At 34.7% G+C, this 20,835-nt stretch overlaps 2 protein-coding genes across 5 annotated transcripts; one reads left to right on the top strand and one right to left on the bottom strand.

The window, feature by feature from the left end:
- The first annotated feature begins 703 nt into the window (after positions 1 to 703).
- Positions 704 to 12,953, top strand: mrj (DnaJ heat shock protein family (Hsp40) member B6 mrj). Of its 3 annotated transcripts, none has more exons than XM_076113456.1 (7): positions 704 to 1,165; positions 5,692 to 5,787; positions 6,058 to 6,167; positions 6,797 to 6,934; positions 9,730 to 9,912; positions 10,054 to 10,312; positions 11,337 to 12,953. In XM_076113456.1, exons 2-7 carry the CDS (start codon positions 5,723 to 5,725, stop codon positions 11,434 to 11,436), a joined length of 855 nt encoding a protein of 284 aa, XP_075969571.1. In that variant the 5' UTR covers positions 704 to 1,165; positions 5,692 to 5,722; the 3' UTR covers positions 11,437 to 12,953. The 3 variants fall into 3 exon arrangements, with proteins under 3 accessions (XP_075969571.1, XP_075969573.1, XP_075969572.1); XM_076113457.1 differs by lacking the exon at positions 704 to 1,165 and adding an exon at positions 4,935 to 5,084; XM_076113458.1 differs by lacking the exon at positions 6,797 to 6,934 and having other exon boundaries at positions 709 to 1,165.
- A 462-nt stretch (positions 12,954 to 13,415) lies between these two features.
- Positions 13,416 to 19,777, bottom strand: LOC142972377 (F-box only protein 21-like). 2 transcript variants are annotated; one of them, XM_076113454.1, is made up of 10 exons: positions 19,375 to 19,777; positions 19,055 to 19,186; positions 17,942 to 18,088; positions 17,462 to 17,648; positions 17,152 to 17,358; positions 16,543 to 16,847; positions 15,938 to 16,076; positions 15,719 to 15,793; positions 15,295 to 15,511; positions 13,416 to 14,136 (listed from the first exon to the last, which is right to left on the bottom strand). In XM_076113454.1, the coding sequence occupies exons 1-10, from the start codon at positions 19,566 to 19,568 to the stop codon at positions 13,952 to 13,954; spliced, it is 1,788 nt and encodes a 595-aa protein (XP_075969569.1). In that variant the 5' UTR covers positions 19,569 to 19,777; the 3' UTR covers positions 13,416 to 13,951. The 2 variants fall into 2 exon arrangements, with proteins under 2 accessions (XP_075969569.1, XP_075969570.1); XM_076113455.1 differs by lacking the exons at positions 19,055 to 19,186; positions 19,375 to 19,777 and adding an exon at positions 18,170 to 18,304.
- Between the last annotated feature and the right edge of the window lie 1,058 nt (positions 19,778 to 20,835).

Here is a 20,835-nt window from a genome sequence, read left to right on the forward strand (position 1 = left end):
AATTAACTGTGGACAAAGACAATTTGTTGGATGTCTCTGTTGTTAACATTCATGAATGTTGTGACTAATTGTGATGATGATCTGAATATCCACCGTTTGTTGCATTGTTAAGGCTTACTTGAAAGCAGTAGGCGTAAACAGTCTGATTCTAGAGGCATGCATAATTATTTGTTCTGTAAGGCCATGGAGGTTTTCTTTTTATGGAATCGAGCTACACTAACAAATTGTTACTTAATTACTTAATCTTTATTTTGAAATACTGGTCAAAAATGTAACAAGTATTTTAGATATCTGCATGCAGTTTGGTCTCTAAATACAAAACAAGAATAATTGGATAGAGCAAAGACGTGTATTTTAAGCTTAATAGGTAGTTAAGTAATAACTAAGATATTTTTATCACTGTTTAGTTTTCATTTGTTTATTTTAGAGTCGTCTGACGAGTTAGTTGACTGGACAAAAGAAATAGAATCTAACCAGTTTGAAGGATGCTGTCAATACGCGCATCCATGAATGAGAGCAGACTACAAATTGCAAATAATTGATTGTTTGTTCCTCTAAAAGTGCAACCATCTTAGAATGTTTTATGATTGTTACACCTCCAGTTTGGTTTGTCCTTCACACGCACGTCAGCTGGTGAGCGCTACTAGCGCTATTATTGTGCCGTGTATCCGCTGTTCGTTGGCATTCGTGAGTCGTTCGTTAGTATTCGCGTCTCCGAATGTCAGTCGATGGAAAACGTGCGCTCGGGTCGTTTGTACTAGGTGCGGTTACGTTACCGCTACCTCTACCTACGCTTTGTCTTATCGTGCCCACACTGACACCACTGTGAATCTGTGTTTTATCGATTTTGTGTGCAGAAATTTTCCGTTTGCTGGTAATTTTGTTTATAACGACATGAATTGATTATTGTGTTATTGGTTACTCATGCAGATTGAAAACAAGTGTCATTGGACAAGATCAGTCATCCATTTAGTGCAAGTGTGTTCGATATAAAACGTGATAGTGTGTAGTACAATAATCGGTGAACGAAACAAAAGTTGCATAAGACTGAAGAAATTTGAGAAGTGCTAAGTACGCGGAGATTCACTAGTGGAGGTGGAGATCATTTGCTATCCGTGGTTGGCACCAACGATATAGTCACCGGAAGAGCCAATGTTATTTTAAGGTTCGTGTCTATTACCTACCTACACTACACAGAAACATAGGATTCGCGGGGACCTAATACAGCATTGCATATAGTTTGGTAATTATGTTATGGCAGCAAGCTAATAATTTTCCGTCAATGTTGTGTCTGTGAAATATGACACTGACGTTATAGTAGGTTCAACTGTAATATTTAGCATCAAACAAATTGTTTCATAAAGAAAGGGAACGTTTAGCGATTATTACGTTACATAAAGGATTTAAAGCTGTCCTATGTTAGAAGGTTAGATTTAACATTTGAGTTAACGATGAGGCTATGAATGACATTTATTGGATAACGTAACAAACTAAACAATAACAGCTTACTGGTAATATTAAGTGGCGCCCTCTAAAGTCTTGTCGAGTCCGTCCTCGTGGTTTAAAAACAACTGAATGAGAGAAGAGTATAATAATTTTAAATTAGATTACTAGCAACTGTTTAATACTAATTCATTAGGGTTATTTTGGTCAATATGACTTTATCGCTAAGGTATGTACGCGGCTTTCGCTACGTAGATACAACTTTGTTGTTTGTCTCTCTGGTCCGACAATTTACCTTGTTTACGCAAATAATGTCGATGTTTAAAGCCCAAATACACACAAGCACTAAGTTATTGCTACGAATTCCGTTCCACAACATTAAAAACAAAAGCATTGTCAACCCGGTCTAGCAGATTAATAACACAGCTGATTTTCTTTTTATATGAATTGTTAAATTAAGTGCTTACGATGTACAACTAACACATTAGCTACAGGTATGTAAATATAATTGTTATGAAGTAATACTTACCTAATTGCCGATATAAACAACACGCTATGGTAATATCCAGATTATTCTAGACGCGCAGCCGTAACGACCAAATAACGTTTCGGCCTAACAAGCTGGGTTATTGTTTATTAGATTGCTCGGGGTAGGTACTTTGAATATAAATAATACTAATAAAAGAAAAGTTAATATTGGAAATGGAAAATGATAAATAATGTTACGTTCACCCCCGTAAAATTGCTTGCTTTACGTATCGGTTGGCAAGTTATCAAAGGCAGCGTGGAGGGTTTTTGAACTGATCCCCATTGTTTAAAAGACCACGTGACTCAATATTATGTTAATTATTAACAGTATAGCAAGGCAAAATGATGTCGCCCACCACCCACAGCTATTGAAGAATTAAAAGTGCTCTCAACCATTTACATTATTTCAAATTAGGTATGATTTTACCGTTATTGTTATCGCAGCGTGATACATTATTTATTTAAATCCTCTGATCGATTGTTGGCATATGTTTGAGACAAGTCATCCCTTATTGACCGTGCAACAAAATATAGATACGAATGTAACTGAGTACATAATAACCTCATATCAACAATAATTGTAATGTTGATGAGTTTAATAGTGATTTTCATACCGGATGATTGTATTATCTATTGATTTACTAAGAAAACAAAGCTGTACGATTCTTTACATAAAGTTACGCCTAAACGTCGCACTTAGTACATCTATACGACAACCATTAAGTTTCCATTTCCACGAATCGTAGTATGCTGACCTCAGACTATCAGACAGAGTTTAATGCATGCATAAAGCTTCATACCTACCTAGCGAGGCACTTACGACTAGTCAACACTGTACACACTTGCATATTCTGTTAAATGCTGTTAGTCATGAGTAACACAGTAAAACAAACAAAGCTAATGATAAAGTTATGTTTAAAATGTCAAATGCAATTATTCAATTTGTTGAGATAGGTACCTAGATGTTTCGCTAAGTGTATGAATGTATAGAATAAACTTGCTACACGTGCATTCACTCCCACATTATAATGTTCCTACGTAATTTACCCTGCAGACGATCGCTAGAATTGGAGTTTTGATCAAAACAAGGAATCGGATATGATAAAGTTTTAGGAATTTAGACACGATTTATTAGTTCTAACGAGGTTTTAGTTGCTGGGTCCGGCGCCCATAATCAGCCTTAGTAACTAAGGGCTCCTCGACATCCCTAAGGGCCTTGTTTCCGATCCGACAGTGCACTTGAAGGTACTGATGTCAAAGGCTTTCCTTGTTGAAGCTGGAAATTTGCGCCGGGCCTTAATCTGATCCATATCTTCGCAACTTGATGCTTATTATTCAAGAAGAGGAATGTTGTAGTGCTCAGTTACGTAAATAACAGGATACAGGTACTCAGAAAACATCCATGTAGGTATTCTACCGAACACCTAGGCAGTTTGCTTTCTTTATTCTCCCAACCAATAATAACATCATTGTCCAAAACAAATACAGCCCGCTCTAAAGATGATTGATTTGATGATTTCAGGATGCAATCACACGAGTCATGTTTTAGTCATGCGTGGTTTATTATTAATCTGTAGCCTGTCCCACGTTTATGTGAGAAATATCGTAAATTATTAAAAAATATAAAACTATAACGTATGATTATTAATAATATGGACAATATACTTAAACATAATACATTATTGTTAGTGAGTAATAAATAGGTTATTTGTCTGCCTGTCTGGATTAGGAATAGCTAAGGTCGAAATAGAAGACACCAGTGAAGAACGGTGTTTTGAAACAGAGGGTCGAGAACCTTTACACATTTTTTACTAAGCAAGTTATTGCTTTTCAGCACTTCACTTCGTAATTATGTTTATTAAATAGTAGCTCATTTCCTTTCTAGTATGTTTCGCTTTTACATGTAAAAGCGTAACAGGAAAACAGAGATACTTCCGTATTTATAACATAAAGGATAGAGACAATCATGTCAATAATAGAAGATGCGTTTTCATTTGCGGCAACTAATCTGTTTGAATTTTGGTTCGTCCATAATGCAAGTGTTGTATGTCTATCGCCTGTCTGATTCATGCATAGCTTTATCTTCGAACCGAATAGAGAGGTGCTTGCAATTTTTATTACAGTTGATATTTATTTCTGTGGCAAATAAGACACGAAAAATAACAATAAATTGGGTAGGTACTACTAAACCAGAGATATATGCTATGTTTCTCGCGCGGGTTTATAAAGATCAGTTCTGTTAATAAAGAGGTAATAAGTATTGCTATCCTCATAACGCTTTTCGGTTATAATACCGATGTTGTTCACCCGGAACTAAATAATATCGTAAAACTGGGACAAGATAATGTTGTTATCATGTTAAATTTCGACTATTTTCGACTGTTCGTCTTAAACATTCGGTATTGCAATTTAATTTTGGTTACCGGTTCAACTCGTAAGACGTTAAGGCATATTTTTATTGCAATATGAAATCTTTTTTATCCCTAATTACAAACGTTAACTCAGATCCACCATTTTTGCAAATTCTTGGTTTCGTGCGCGCGCTCTCATCGACATGGGGGTAAACCTTTTTGGTATTGCCAGTTACATGCTACCAGAGCAGGTTTTGAGGCTCAGGAATATTTTTACATGTTTAATGAGAGACACATAACATTCCTTACAAAACAATACTGTTGATGAGGATGTTGTTGAATTTAAATAAATACTGTAAGAATGCAGATATAAATTAATATGACTAATAATATAATAATTATATGCGATTGCATGTTTTACCGTCCATAATGATCCAGTATTGAAAGTAATACAGGTAGTAGCCTAGACCTATTCACAATGTTTATTATATAAACTTATCCTACCGACGACCTGACCAGCCTTTAACAAAACTCATAAATAGTAATTTTAGTATTGCCAACATCTTTGCATTGATATTAAAAAAAAATAAAGTGACATTTTGTGTGTCGATGAAAATGGAATGTTATTTTGTGTTTTGAGTTTGAGGAATTTGGCGAACTTACAAAAAAAGAAACATCCATTTTAAAAATTCTCCCAATATTTTGTGCGTGGTACTGGATTCCCGTAATCATTGAAAATTTTATGTTCAGATTTTACTTTGGGTAAGCTTTATGAGTAACTTGAGCTATACTGATCGCAAAGCACTCGCAAAAAATGAAATCTCTAAAATATATAGCGACGTCCATAACGTAAATAGTGTGATTTATTGCATTAGCTTATTTCATGGACGCATTATAGATTGTTTGTAACCTGTATTTCGTGGTTATTGCTATTGTGCACTTATTTTATTGTTAGGCCGAAAACTATGAGGTTATTGAAATTTTGGTATAAATATTATACTTAAATTTTTTGATACATTGTAACAGACTCAACTGTATCCTGTATCCATATAATGTACTGTGCTTTTGTGTCAAAAATAGTAAATTCCTGCTAATCCAAACTTCATATTATTGTAAGGACTAAGTTAATATGAACAGTGTATGCGCACATTTCTTGTTCTTTCCGTTATCATTACATCCTTAGCCTAACGAATATGGTGAATACTCTGTAAGTGGATAGAATTGAATTGCAAGAATTATTTACATTACATTTTAAAACAGTAATAACTGACCTTAGAAATTACACAGTAGATTTTAATCTTGTTTAGTTATATTTTTTATTATATGTGTCTTGTTGTATTTAAAACATAAGTATTTCTTTTGTTTTCAGATCTTCAACAGCCCCTTGAGGGAGACCAGAGATGGTGGACTATTACAGGGTACTGGGCGTTACTCGGACTGCCTCCGAGGCAGAAATAAAAAAAGCGTAAGTTGCTCATTTAATATGAATACCTATAAATCTTCCTAATAACAAACAATGCTATGATCAGATATATAACTACTCACTTGAATGAGTGTTCAAATATATTTTCCTTTGAATCTCTTTTTAACATAATTAAAACATTATAGGATTTTGTATAATAACATTGATGTTTCATCCTTACTTTATGTAACCTCAATAAAGTAAAACTTTACCACATCACAATATTATGTCATATTAAATACAAAACAATAATATTGTTGTTTTGTTTGATAGTTACAGAAAATTAGCACTGAAATGGCATCCCGATAAGAACCCAGACAACGCTGATGAAGCAAATAGACGATTCAAGGAAATATCAGAGGCTTATGAAGTTCTCTCAGATGGTGAGTTCATATCACGTTGATCTTTTACTCTGTGTATAGTTAAATATACCTATATGTTTGTTTAGCTGGAGTATTCAATGTTGTCCAAATATAATTTGCTTAGCTGATACTATCAGGGTAACTTAAATATATTTAATTTATTTACAAATTCCAAATTAATTCTAATTATACTGTTATAGTAATCTTCTTACCCTCATTATTCTATTTATCTGTATTTCACTACATTATTCATTTAATTTTTATGTTCAGTTTAGTAATGATAGAATTAAAGTAATACTACAGCTACTCAATAGTCAAGTCTAAATATGTTTATGTACATACAGAATATAACTATTTTTTAAATGATAAATGAAATTATTTTCTTTAAACTGTTATCTATTTAGTTTACAAACTGTATTTTCGTGATTATATTGCTGCTAGCGATTCGAATTTGCATGTAATACTTTTTTGTATTAGCTATCATTTTATCCTTAAAATGTAATGATTTAAACAATGTATTATATTAATTATAGTATGTAATACATACCTCATTATTTATTGTGTCACAGTAACTATAATTATTTAAACAAACTGTAGTAGGTATCGGTTGCTTTTTATGGTAGTATATATTGATTTTTATTGTTGGGTAGCAAACAAGCGGAAAGTTTATGATGCACGGGGATCCAGTCACCACGCACACAGATATACAAGCAAGAATGGAGTCAATGGGCATCGGCACTTTAACTTCAAAGGGTTTTTCGGAGACACGCCATTCCACCGCTTTTTTGGTAGCTGTCTGTTTAATGAAGCAGTAGCTTAGTAGTTGTGAATATTATCATTTTTTGTATCTCCATTGGAGCTCCACTCCAGTTCATGGAATGGAATATTAGTGATAATGTTCAGAACAGATTTGAGAACACCCTATGCTTAACCAATTACAATGTTTTGGTTGTAATGCTGCTAACAAGCGAGTTTCGTGTGAGCGAATCCTAATAACGATTGCGCATAATGTTGCAGTTTCTTATTTTTGTAAGTTTTATTATTGTTTCCTAACATAACAATGGGCCTTTGGTAATATGGAATGCATAACCCTTTTTGGTTTGGTTAATAATTATGTTAAGTGTATTTCGTCATCTGGCCGTGTGAAATATTGCAACTTAGAATTTGCGACCTATAACAGTAAAATGTTTATTTCCAAAATGCATGATAAGGTGGAAGATCCATAGATATTCCAGTTTTATTAAATTACTTCTGTTGATTATCGACCGAATGGTGCAATTTCTTATTGTTGCGTTCTTATCCTTTCGAGTCAATGACACAAAATAATTCCTGTTCGACGCGTAGTTATCGACGGCTAGGGTCTATTGCGTGTTAGGCAAGTCATTCATTATAATCCTGACGTGCAGGTCCTAACTTACACTTAGTTTTAACGTTAAAGTCAATATTATATTCATAATAAGCAAATTACAAATATATCCTCCCACTCACAAAATGATTCACCTCACCGATGATGAATAAAATGGTTATACATATATTTGGCGAGTCATTGGTTACGGTACTTTGAAGTCGAGGAAGATTGTTACCGTTTAATTAGTACAGTTAATAGCATTTTCTGGAAACAGCTACGGGTTTTTTTATAGGCACTTTTAGGATTTTCCTTCCCTTATTCCGGAGTTATTGGGGTTGGCGTCACCTCAGCAGTAGTATTTTTCCACGGTCCGACGCTCGCTTAGCTATTCTATCGATCGATTTTGCTTAGTACGTTCCGCCTTGGCTACATACGACACAGCACAGCCACACTGCAGCAGTTCAATCATTTTATTCTAGTTATTTTGGTCGGAATGTAAGACTTAGGACTTGCATCTGCCATTTGCAAGGCAATTCTTTATTTATTTTCACATGTAACTCGACATAGATAGGTAATAATGATAAGCTGCTGATATCTCGTATTGTTTTCACTTATCTAGAAAGTAAAATTATATTTGTGCCAAATCATAACAGCCGCCATTGTTAGAGGTAGACTTGTATTTGGGAACCATTCAGTCATTGACATTTTATAAATAGAGTATTATCACAGATGCAATTAATAGTACTCAAGTGACAATGACCCGATTTTTAGAATCATCTAAAGAAGGTCAATTTGAAAGTCGTTGCTTAAATATGTTTTACTCACGGTCACATTTTTGCCTAAATCCTGAAAAAATGTGCAATCGTGCTGTATAGGTAGGGCTGCGGTCAATCGTCTTATATTAGAATATAAAAACGAAGTATGTCGGTCAAGGAGGTTTCTTTAGTTTAGCTAATAATTGAACCTTAAAGTTAACTTTACAAACCCTGAATAATTTGCTAGAAGCATTAAATACCACTGCCATAATGTTTTCTTACGTCTATGAGGAGGTTAATTTCATACTTCATGCCGCACTCAACCTTGACTTAATTTCTAAATATTTGGCGTGTATTGTTTTTTACTATTAAAATTACTCGCTTATTTGAATTCTTTGCTTTTTGCTTTTCCATGGTATAGGTACGATAACTGCAAATCAAATATGCAGTAATGTTTTAGATTGACCTTTAAATAAAATTGTATTTTGAAGAACAACCTACCTGCCTATTTACTTAGAGTATTCAAAAACAATGTCATTACCTATATACGCATATCTACGTATTCTTTACTTTTCATACAACTACAAAGGTAATTATGGTACTATTTCAGTTAACTGATTATGATATCCACTGATTACAACATACCTAAAGAGCGATAATGATAACGCTTAATATTTACTGACATACGGGCTGTTGGATACGAGTCTACATATTATAATGTATTTGTTTTCTTTTAATACTTCAACTTTTATTATGTATCTATGTTATTTCGTCAACTGAAGTAAATACGATCTGTTATAGACCTCGTAGCATAATTTATCTTTTATATAGTTAGTTAGCTCCCATTTTATTATCTATATATTTGATCGTTTACTGGTGTAGGTATAACACTTCTACTAAATACATTTAACAATTTAGTAAACACAGGTGAACTGAATTATTATAATGTTGGCTTTTAAGACCATTTCGTTTGCGAGGGGTGTTTAACTGTTTACTGATATTCAATTACGTTACGTGACCCCACGTTATTAGTTTATATTGGACAGTCACGTAGACAGTCACGTACTACAGGTTTTGAAAGTTGTCGTCTTGAAACAACTAATATTTATTTTAAAATCAGTAGTCTAATTAGTGGTTGCGGTGAAATACAAAGACCAAGTACCGGCTTTTGTCAACCGAACAAGTTAAACTGACCATTACCTAGTATTTGATATAATAAAAATATGATATGATCAAAGAATGCCTAGGAATCACGTCAGACGCAGTTAAGGTCGTTTCTGCCGAAGATCCGTGCAACGGTGACATCATTTTTGTTTGTTTTGCTGCTATGTGCCCGAGTTCATTGAAGCGAACACTCGATCTGTTAATCTTTTAACTTTTTCTCCATAACACGTTTTATCGTTGCTGTATCTAGTTTTCTATGAGAAACATTTTTTATATTTGTCAAATGTAATAATTAAATTGTTATTTATTTTTCCAGAGAGGAAACGGCGGGTGTACGATCAGTATGGCAAGGAAGGGCTAAACAATGGCAGAGGCAGGCGCTCCGCCGCCGACGAAGATTACGACTTCGGTTACGCTAGTTTCCCGTTCACATTCCGAGATCCCGAGGAGGTGTTCAGAGAATTCTTCGGTGGATCTCCATTTGGCGATTTATTTGCTGGTGAGCCATACCTACTTAATATTTTAAAGTAATTTTTAAAATCTTCTGCAGCAAAGTCGGTTCTAAGTTATAATTAGTACTTTTGGAATTAAATTACATAAATTATATCTGTAAATCCAGTAATAAAATTATTATTTTCAGAAATTAATGGCCACGGACATCACCCACGGCACGGTCGCCGGAGTCACCCGAGCACTTCACTCACTTCATCCCTGTTCAGTCCCTTTGGTTTCGGCATGCACGGGCTCGACGATATCTTCGCACACGCCGCATCAAACGGAAACACATTCACTTCATTCTCGACGTTCAATAGTTCATTGGCGGGGCCTGGTAGCGCTAACATGAGGAGTACCACCACCACCACGCGTGTCGTCAACGGGAAGAAGATTACGACCAAAAAGTGAGAACTAATTATGTTTAGATTTATAGTTGATAGCCATGTCCTAGATCAATTATACCACTGGGATATCGATACCGACCCCAGTAGGTGCTGAAGCCTTTCGAAAGTAGCTGGTCTACATTTTAATGATAAATAACAATAAATATTTTTTTCTTGCAAAGGGGGAACCAATGTAATTAATGAATTGGTGTGAACTCTGTTTTAACGGCAATACTTAAAGTTTAATAGATATTAGGTACATAATTTTATGTAGTCATTGAAAAAAAAAGAGAGTAAATAAATCATTACCACGGGCGACGTGTGTGCACAATGTGTATATGTGTAATGACATGAAACAGCAACAGAGTACCGTATGCTTAAATATTGAAAGCGTAATGATCGAGTGCGGCCATGACCTAGTTTGACGAAATCAGTAATTACAGTTTTTCGATTGCTCCTGTGACAGAGCTGTGATTAATGCTACTTGTGGGATCAAAATGTGGACATTAAATTGTAATCATTTTTCTATGACCGTTGTAGTTGGGGTCATAGACCTTATGTCCAGTAAAGCACATAATATCGCTAATGCACTGCGCTCAGTGTAAAGTTATGCAATAAAATAGTTAAAGGCTATCCTAAAGGGACCAAGACAATTTTCTTTGTTACGCCATATCCCTAATGACTGTCGTCATAACATAAATAACAAAGTTAGTAAGTGATTATTCATAATGGGGACTTTATTTATGTAATAGAATATGTATAAATAATCCTATAGGGAAAGTGGCATTATTACATTGATTGTATTGTTACGTTCAATTCGCAATAACATTACATCAGAATATAATATGTTGTGTTTTGTAAGTGGTTCAGGCTATAAGTAATTTTATTGTAAAATGCCCCTACCATGAAATATACTCATTGGTCACTAAAATACTATGAAAGTTAATCATACTATTGACTCGGTCGCTCGGCTTAACTAATTAACTGTTCTATATTTTCAGGTATTACTATTATGTATTTAATGTTGTACATTATCTTGTTGCAGGGTGACGGAAAATGGTCGGGAGACAGTAATGTCTTACGAGAACGGGGTCCTGAAATCAAAGACTGTCAATGGCGTACCTCAATCATTAACATATAGTTAAACAATGATGTAATAGCTTGTAACCAAACTTGATCCAAATGTACTCAACATGTTACGCGATTTATGAGTTCCAACTTATAATTTAATTTTGCTTTATTTAAACATGTTGTTCCAGTCACTGTAAATTTTAAGTGGTGGAAATGTCTTCACTAAAATATGCCTATCTAATTTTAGTTAAAATAGGTTACTATTTGCTTTCTATACCTACTTATGTTAACATAATATAATGATAGTTAGGGTGAGATGATAGAGTATTGATTGCTCAACAGTAAGTCTCGCTCCGTGTATCGTCGCATGTTTACGCGCTGATCTCTGACTCCGCTAATGAGTTTGAATTTAATTATCATATGACACAGTTATCTTATTTACGTAGTGCACTGCGACGATATTCATTAATTTGCTGCCAACGTAAGTTTTATTTTTCTTAGCGAATAGGGTATAGACATGTAATCACAGTTATTATAATTCGAATTTTGTTTACAGCGTTCTGTTGAAAGTTGTATTTCGATTTATTTGAGTGAAAATTCAAAATAATTAAGAATGTAATTTCAATTGATGGCATTTTAATTTCGTAGCTAATATAATATGTAAGACTTCATGTTGATAGAAAAGCTTTAATTGATTGGAAAATTATTGTCGGATTTTTCAATATCAATTGCGTATTTTTACTAAGTGGTACTTATTAATAACATTTCAGTGTAGCAAACATAAGTTTCAAAAGCATATATAAAAATAAGTAGTTGGTCCAATTCTGTAGACATAGGTGTGTCAAATAATTAAAAATATTACACTTTCCGTATATCTACATTCATATAATCTATCGTGATATAATAATCTAAATAGATGGAGCAAATTTTTATCCTCATAAGTCGTGCTATTCGGCCTTTAGGAAGACAAAATCTCCCTTCGGATATTAGTAGATAGCAGTGTCCAATAATATTTCAAAATCCCAAAATATCTGAAAATAAGAAGTTATGCGTGTTTTACTTATATGTGTTTGCCAAAAAATAGCTTTGTAAGTTAGTTGTTTTTGCCCAGGGTACATCCAAATATTGTTTTCGTCTACTTCTGTCACTGAATTTTTATGACCAGCTGTGAACCATGAGCATTGAAAATATCACGTTTTTTTTATTTACCAGCTGCGAACATGTTTCTAGTTAGTTATGACAGTTCAGTTAAGAACGAGGAGGGACTACATTTGCGGAGTACCGAGTCAAATAAATTACCGATGCTGTATTAACGGTATTTAAATTATTTTCCAGGCTATTATGGTAAAGAGTACTTAATGTTTTTGCTGCAAAATAATTGACGGAGATGTACAGTTATCATAAGTCAATATTATGTAGCGCAACCGAACCTGCTTTTCATTAGTAGATAGTGCCATTACTAAACAGGAGGAAGCAAAGCCTAGCACACATTAAATGTAAATAATAATGTTTAACTACAAGATCTCGTTCTTAAATTGTCAGCAACTTATTAAGCACCGCAAAGGAATTAATAAATAAAATAATTTGTACATTTTGGTATTTTATTATTATTCGCCTTAACATTAATTTAAAATAGAAACGTTCTGCGTACCTAACGATGCTGGCTTTCCCGATTTTTCGATAACTGCTACTTGTATTCCTGTGTTTTGTATACTATACCTTTTTGGGGCTTATTCCACTTTTCCCCGTTGGATGATCCCCATTGATGGGGATTATTGAACTTTTTGTTCACTATTCCCCGTTGACCCAATATTTTTATTTAATGGGGATAAATGAACTAAAAAGTTCAATAATCCCCATTAGGTAGGTACGTAAAAAAAATAAAATACATATATGAATCATGTTACACTTATTAATTAAAAATATAACTTTCTTATACCTAATAAAGTCACACACCTATTAAAAATGAATATTGATACCTTTCTGATGCAGTAATTCAAAATTTCAGGTTAAGGTGACGTCAGTTTTTTATGTTGAATAAAAAAAAACAATCTACCTTATTCCTTTACCTATTTATTTATCGGTAATATTAAAAAAGAACTATATACAATACAAAAATATACACAATATACAAAGGGGAACAAAAATAATAGGAACTACGCTGTTTCGTAGTACCTAATCATTACTCAGTTACTTACTTACTTACTCCGTTGGCTCAAGGACCCAAAATGTGTCTTGGCCTCCGACACTTCTTGTCAATCACCGGCTTGAAGCTCCCTCAGATCCGCCTCCACTACATCCTTCCAGCGGTATATTGGGGGCCCGACAGGGCGGCGTCCTGTTGGTCGACCCAAGTACGCTTTCTTAACACCACGATCTCGCATTCCCTCTACGTGGCCGAGCCAACAGAGTCTACTCAGTTCGAAAATATTAAATTAGTAGGTAGGTATTTTTCCATATTTACCTGAACATAAAAATAATGCAATACATAATAATATCTTACAGTTTACTAGGTACTCCCTTTTTAATCTATCTGACGGACTATTTAGAATAATTTTTTTATCAGGTACCCTGTTATCATGCCTATCCCTATTCCAGCTCTATCACTCTTGCTCTTTCTCGATGCATCTGTCTTATGGGCTCGTCTGTCGGGTATTCGTCATTCTTTTCCGCGACGGGTATGTAACAGAAACCATCAAAGTCACAAAACTCCCTTCCAAGGTTTTCTTCTAAATGTTCAGGCCTAGTTATTAACTGCGTCGTCATAAGGTTTTCTGAAAAAAAAATGCTTATTATTTTAGACAAAAAAGTGTAGGTACTTAAGCGAAAGTAAATTGAAATCTATACTAATACTAGCTGACCCGCGCAACTTCGCTTGCGTCACATAAGAGAGAATGGGTCAGAATTTTCCACGTTTTTGTAACACTTATTTACTGTTACTCTGCTCCTATTGCTCGTAGCGTGATGATATAAAATATGCTTTTTTTTCACGAAAAATATTCTTAAAATTATTTATATCTCTTAATATAACGAAGTCGCGCTAGGCATATCCGCCATTAAAACAGTTGCCATGACAACGGAATTTTGTTAATCTAATGTCATTATTATATTGATTATTCGCGACTTCGTTCGCCACCTGAATTTTACCGGGAAATGCGTCATTTTCCCGGGGTAAAAAGTAGCCTATGTCCTTCCTCGGGTATCAAAATATCTCCATACCAAATTTCATGCAAATTGGTTCAGTAGTTTAGGCGTGATTGAGTAGCAGACAGACAGACAGAGTTACTTTCGCATTTATAATATTAGTATGGATTATAAAGCTGAAGAGTTTGTATATTTAAACGCGCTAATCTCAGGGACTACTGGTGCGAATTTAAAAATATTTTTCTGTTGGATAGCCTATTTAATAATAATGTCCTCCTAGCCGATATACGGCTACGGCGGTCAGTTTCATTGAAACTGGCCATCTGTGCAGGACTTTGTTTATAGTGTCCAAGTGTGCGCACAATACACAGGTACACTCTCTATTCCATCACTCTCATAGTTTGGTGGGACGGATAACCGACACGACCAGTGAGAGGTCAGGCGCAGGACCGACGGCTTTACGTGCTCTCCGAGGCACGGAGGTCTTCGACCTCAACTTCCTAACTCCGGGCAATCTTTAAGAAATTCTTTACAGAAAATCTCAGAAAAGACTTTTTGGCCCGACCCAGGATTCGAACCCGAGACCTCTCGCACCGCAGTCGCATATACTACCGACCGCGCCACAGAGGAGAATTGAGGAAGGCTATAGACTATAATAATATAACATCACGCTACGACCAACAGGAGCAAAGTACCAGTAAAAATGTTACAAAAACGGGGAAAATTATAACCCATTCTCTCTTATGTGACGTGTAAGATAATTGAATAATAAGGGAACGTGCACAAACCTTGTGGCACATATCTGCTGGAATTGTCAAGGGCAATGACACTGTAGAACGGCTGGTTGAGGCCGTATTGTAAGTTCTTGAATTCGGAGCGTAAATGCCATTGAGCGGCGCACGATCGATCCCAGGCGCGAATAACGCACGCGTACATGAACAGCTTATGATATACCACCATACCGACGGCAAATTTAACAGCAGGCTCGTGTTCTTTCACTGCAGGCTACAAAACGTCGTAATTAGATTTTTAAGAATAAATTACCGTCTCAATTATAATATAAATTGCTACTGTTGTATTTTCATTTGCCAGTTTTATAAAACTAAAACTTCATGTAAACCAGGGGTTCCCAACCTTTTCTTAGTCCGGGACCACTTTTATATTATTCTTGTTAGCAGGGACCATAATAAGTATCTATGTGATTTGACTTACCACTCGACTAAAACGTGGAGGTCCTCTGTTAAGGTTTACTAATTTCTTAATTATGCGTAAATAGTCATCGTGTATCTGTAAATAAAACGTAAGGATTTAAAAAAAAAGGTAATTGCCAATGTCTTACATTAAAATGTTAGAGCGAGGGGCACTAGATAGGTTTGTTTCGACTTTCGATTTTCATAACAATAATACACAACAACAATTTATTACACTTACATATTTGATATTGAGAGGTCGAGGATGGTCCGACACGTAATCAATTTGAAGCAGATGCGGCAGGAAATTACGGTACGGGTTGTCTTCATCAGGATTATTGCCCAAAAAGTCTAGCAAAAACGTTGCGTTATCTGACGCCCTGTGGAAGAGATAAATGTAAAATTTATTTGATTATTTTTTAACTCCATACATACAGCGTGTAAGGGGCGATGAGGGAGTCCGGATAGTTTAAAGGACTTCTAAATGTAGTACTAGATTATCAACTTATTGATCACCTAATCTCTTACTGATATTTACATATATCTGCAAGCGGTAGAACAAGAATATTCGCGCGTGTGGGTATACATCATTGTACTAATTTGAAACTATACCGTCGTTTGGACTACCCCTAGCGCACCGTACATAGATGTGGAACTGCCTCCGTGGCGCAGTAGTTTAGGGTTTAGTAGGTAGGGTAGGGTAGGGTAGGTTTCCCACACGGAACAATTATATTGAGCGATCCACGAATAATTGTTTCGGGTTCGGTGCTGTGTTTGCAATTGTTTGTGCAACTCTTAGTGCGGTTGTTGTCTTTTTTAAAAGAAAGATATAGTTCATTAACTTACGCGTTTTTAACTGGTCCCGAGGACATAAGAAATGCCGACACAATATATTGGAGGAATTCATCGGGTTTGAAACGAAACTTGCTGCCCGTACTTGTAGAGTAGGGGCATCGACGTACCGGGCCAAGAGTACCGTTATGTAAGTCAATCCTCAACGTATCCTTTGGGTGACCCAACGGGCCGCGCTTCTCCAAATACAAGTGATTTGGAAACACTATCAATTCACAATGTACACCGCAACGACGAGCCACTGCATGGTACGTGGCCGCCGCCGATATTAAATTCATGTATCTTTTTTCTCTAAACACCTATAAAAATATTATAAATTATTACTATTAACTGAATAAATCTAATCTTACTTGAATGACGACGGACAGCAATGATTACGGCCCAGCCCCGACTTTGGTGTTACAGCAATACAGGATTGTATACATATTATTATTTTGATGATACCGCCTCGCGCTGAGTCGAGGTCGTAAGTCGTAAATAAGCTGTTATGATGATCACTGCGAGAACGTCTTGGGGTTCGATTCCCTTAATTCCCAATCGAATTATTGCATGACAAAGTCCCATTTGCTTTTGTTTGTCGCCTATAAAATAACAAGTTTTTACCCTGACAACATCTAGAGTTTCCATCCCTGCTCCTGGGGCTATCTTTATGGAATGTTGATTATAAATGACATCACTTATAGCTCCCAGCACTTGGTCCTCGCTTAAGAGACCAGCAGCCAGTTTATCCCGAATTTTCCAGCTTTCTTTATCTGCCGCGTACATATTGTTAGGAAACATACTTTCTACTTGATCAGCCAAACCATCTAGCTGTTAATAAAAAGTGTTTACATTTAACACAAATCTTTACAATTAAAACGATTTTTGTCATGTATTTACACTAAATTTAAGTGTACCTATATAAAATACTTACAAGTCTGTTCATATCTTCATCCCAATACATTCTTCTAGTATCAATCCATTGAAGAAAAAAGTTCAGCACAAAACTTGGTGTAAGTTCATTTTTTATATGTGCTTGCACCCATTTCAAAGTAAGGAATGTGTGCATTAAATGACCAACTACAATCTTAGCATAATAAGCATCTGTCAGGTTATACTCCCTGAAAGAATCATTAAAATAAAGTTGCAATGGAACATGTACACAGTATATGTTGAGACATTAGAATACATGTGAATTTTCTGTGATGTCGAATTTGTGAATACTTCATCAGTAATTAGGAAAAATGTACTTCACACAAGAATAATTTATGCAAAGCACAATACTTTAATATAGGCTTCTTCAACTTATTATATTCAGCTGTTTAACAATATATGATGGCTTTTCAAATTTTAGGACACTCGCAAAAGAACACAAAAATAATAATGAATTGAGAACATATTTTTGCATACTCACTTTAGATAGTAGGATACTTCAGCACATTTCAGATTTGGTTCTATGGCATGTTGAAGAAAATTTATAACATAGTAAAATGAAAAACTGTCCTGCGTAGCTTCTTTGAAATATGCTCTTATATTCAGCAATGTCAAACTACCAGTCTGCCTGTAAGTAAAGGTAAAGTTACATTATAACATATTCTAGGCCTAATCTTAATCAATAACAAAAATGCAAATAAAACTATACCAATAGAAGGGACATCCAAAATTAGATTTTCTTAATTATGTAGTACTTTATCAGACTTAATGTTACATTTTGAATAAATCTTGTAGCTTTGTAGAATACCATCTTACATTACATATTTATGAAATCATTTCTATTTCTTCATAGACTGAATTGACTCCAGACCATAGAGGTCACTATAGTGTTTGTAAATTGAATCCATATATGCACTCCTTGTGAACCTAATAGAGAATATTGCAAGAAGAAAAGTTGTATTTTTATATAAATAAACATCTACTCTCCACACCATAATCTCCCAACACCTATTTACTGCTCATGCACTGACTTATGTAAACTAGTAGCATTTATCAAACTGAGATAATTCATAACTAAAAATGTTTGCTATTATTTTTATAAGATTACTAGCTGACCCGCGCAACTTCGCTTGCGTCACCTAAGAGAATGGGTCAAAATTATCCCCGTTTTTGTAACATTTTTCGTTGCTACTCCGCTCCTAATGCCCGTAGCATGATGTTATATAGCCTATAGCCTTCCTCGATAAATGGGCTATCTAACACTGAAAGAATTTTTAAATCGGACCCGTAGTTCCTGAGATTAGCGCATTCAAACAAACAAACAAACTCTTCAGCTTTATGATATTAGTATAGATTAATTATTACTAACAGGTTTTTATAAATACTAATAAATTTTATAAAATCTAATAGTGAAAAGAATACACAACTAAGAGAGCTAACTCCAAAACAGTTCTTGAAGGGATGCTATGATCCATTCATACACATACATGGTGGTGGACTCAAGGCTTACTCCCTACTGCGTTCTGGAACGAGCCTCTTGCACAGGTGTGAGACAATTATACTTTATATAAATATATTATGTGTTAATCCTTACCAATAAAATTTAGGTGACATATTCTTTAGCTCTGCACTAATGTTTTTTGTCACAATGTAAAATCTCTTTGCTTCATTATACCAATTACCATCTCCATTCTGTTCGATAATCTCATATATGTTTTTAGGCAATCTACAATAAAAAATGACAGTTGAATATCAATTTTTTAGTATATAAGTGCATTGAAGTAATTTTTTTCCTAAACATAAATATTGTAACTGTTTTAAAAAATGTATTGCCTCTATGAATTTTCGTTATTTAAACTGATGAGTACCGAGATCGTACTATTTTTAGTACTAGGTAGGTATACTCCAACTTACACTTCATACATCTTCTCCTTCCACAAACAATTATCTGATAACACGATATCATTAAATTGTTTACAAGTTGCGCCAAAATTCATAATATCGCGAATTTTAATGTTTTTAAGTATCATAACGATTATTTCGTTAGGTAGTGATGTAATTTGTGCATAATGTTCAGTAGTTTCCATGTTATTGGTTTCTTCATTCATTGCTTTGATAAAAAATATTTATATTGCGACACTCGCACCTTTTGCGAGATGATAGATCACCTAAATAAGATACAACTTATAATGAATTCCCCATATATTTTAGTTTACAAAATTAAATATTAAAATTTCACAAATTCTTTCTTTCACACACGAAAAATCTATGAAAATGAAATTGCAAAATGAAAATTCGCAGTTTACCGAATTTGACATGACTTGACTGACAACTAGAGATGACCTATGTCAAATCAACAAATATTAAGCGAGAATCGATCAAGTATGTAATTAATATAAGATTTTAAAAAATGTAAGATAAAAATGTGTTCCAAATTTTATTATAAATATTACTATTTACAAGACAACTCGTTTTCCGTCGTATTTAATAAATATTAAACTTGATAAATCAAAATCAATTTTGATGGTGTAGGTAGGCAGTCAGGCATTGCAATATTTTATTAGTTACTGTAGGTACTAGTGTTTTGAAAAATAAATGCACTTATCAAAGATCTGCCACAAGTGTCTCGATTATCAAAAGATGAAATTAAAATCGCAATAAAGGTGTATTATTTAGGTATAAGCTCGTGAGATGGAAGCTAGGGAGTAAGCAATAACCAACAGTTGCCGAAAGACTTACATCGGCTATACACGCGGACGTATCTATTCTACCTCTTTGGCTAAGTACCTATCTACTTAATAAAACTCAGGCCAGGCAAAACCCACTATAATAGTAGCGGATAGTCGAGTTTATTGACAGACTGGCAGTATCATGACCTACCTAAGCACAGGTAGGTTGTATATAATATAAACCGCCTCTTTGTTAATCATGAGGTCTCGGGTTTGATTTCCGGGTGGGGTCAATTATTTTTGGTCTTTTCTAATTTATATTTGAGTATTTCTCGATAGGTGCTTGGTAACGTGTCATACTTTTTAGTTTTAAAAGCAAAACTCTGCCCACAACAACAAAATAATAGTTGTTTTCCCGCGCTAAGAATTGCTCTTGTGTCGCGGGGAAACAATTATTAATTTGTGAATCGCACTAATTTTTGTTTCATGTAGAATCGAACCCACGACCTTTCGAGGCACTGGTAGTATATACCTTCGGGTATAACTAGCGCTATATTATTATGTATGTATGTAAGTACCTACGTAAGTATCAAACTATTCATAGGAAAACTGAACGCGGATCCCTAAATCAAATATCCTTCATTAAAGGCCCCCAAAATCACATTATTGTGATAAGATCTAGTAAATCGATACCGCGAGCAATTAA

This window comes from Anticarsia gemmatalis, chromosome 4, assembly GCF_050436995.1.
Source record: "Anticarsia gemmatalis isolate Benzon Research Colony breed Stoneville strain chromosome 4, ilAntGemm2 primary, whole genome shotgun sequence".
NCBI lineage: Eukaryota > Metazoa > Arthropoda > Insecta > Lepidoptera > Erebidae > Anticarsia > Anticarsia gemmatalis.

What these genes read in the sequence shown, in the direction of transcription:
- LOC142972377 (XM_076113454.1), bottom strand. Translation starts at nt 19,568, where the DNA reads ATGAATGAAGAAACCAATAACATGGAAACTACTGAACATTATGCACAA. An exon ending in AAGGAGAAGATGTATGAAGT is followed by an intron (nt 19,187 to 19,374) that starts GTAAGTTGGAGT and finishes TTTTTATTGTAG; the next exon opens with ATTGCCTAAAAACATATATG. An exon ending in CAGCAGATATGTGCCACAAG is followed by an intron (nt 14,137 to 15,294) that starts GTTTGTGCACGT and finishes TTTTTTTTTCAG; the next exon opens with AAAACCTTATGACGACGCAG.
- mrj (XM_076113456.1), top strand. Translation starts at nt 5,723, where the DNA reads ATGGTGGACTATTACAGGGTACTGGGCGTTACTCGGACTGCCTCCGAG. An exon ending in ATTTGGCGATTTATTTGCTG is followed by an intron (nt 9,913 to 10,053) that starts GTGAGCCATACC and finishes TATTATTTTCAG; the next exon opens with AAATTAATGGCCACGGACAT. An exon ending in AAGAAGATTACGACCAAAAA is followed by an intron (nt 10,313 to 11,336) that starts GTGAGAACTAAT and finishes ATCTTGTTGCAG; the next exon opens with GGTGACGGAAAATGGTCGGG.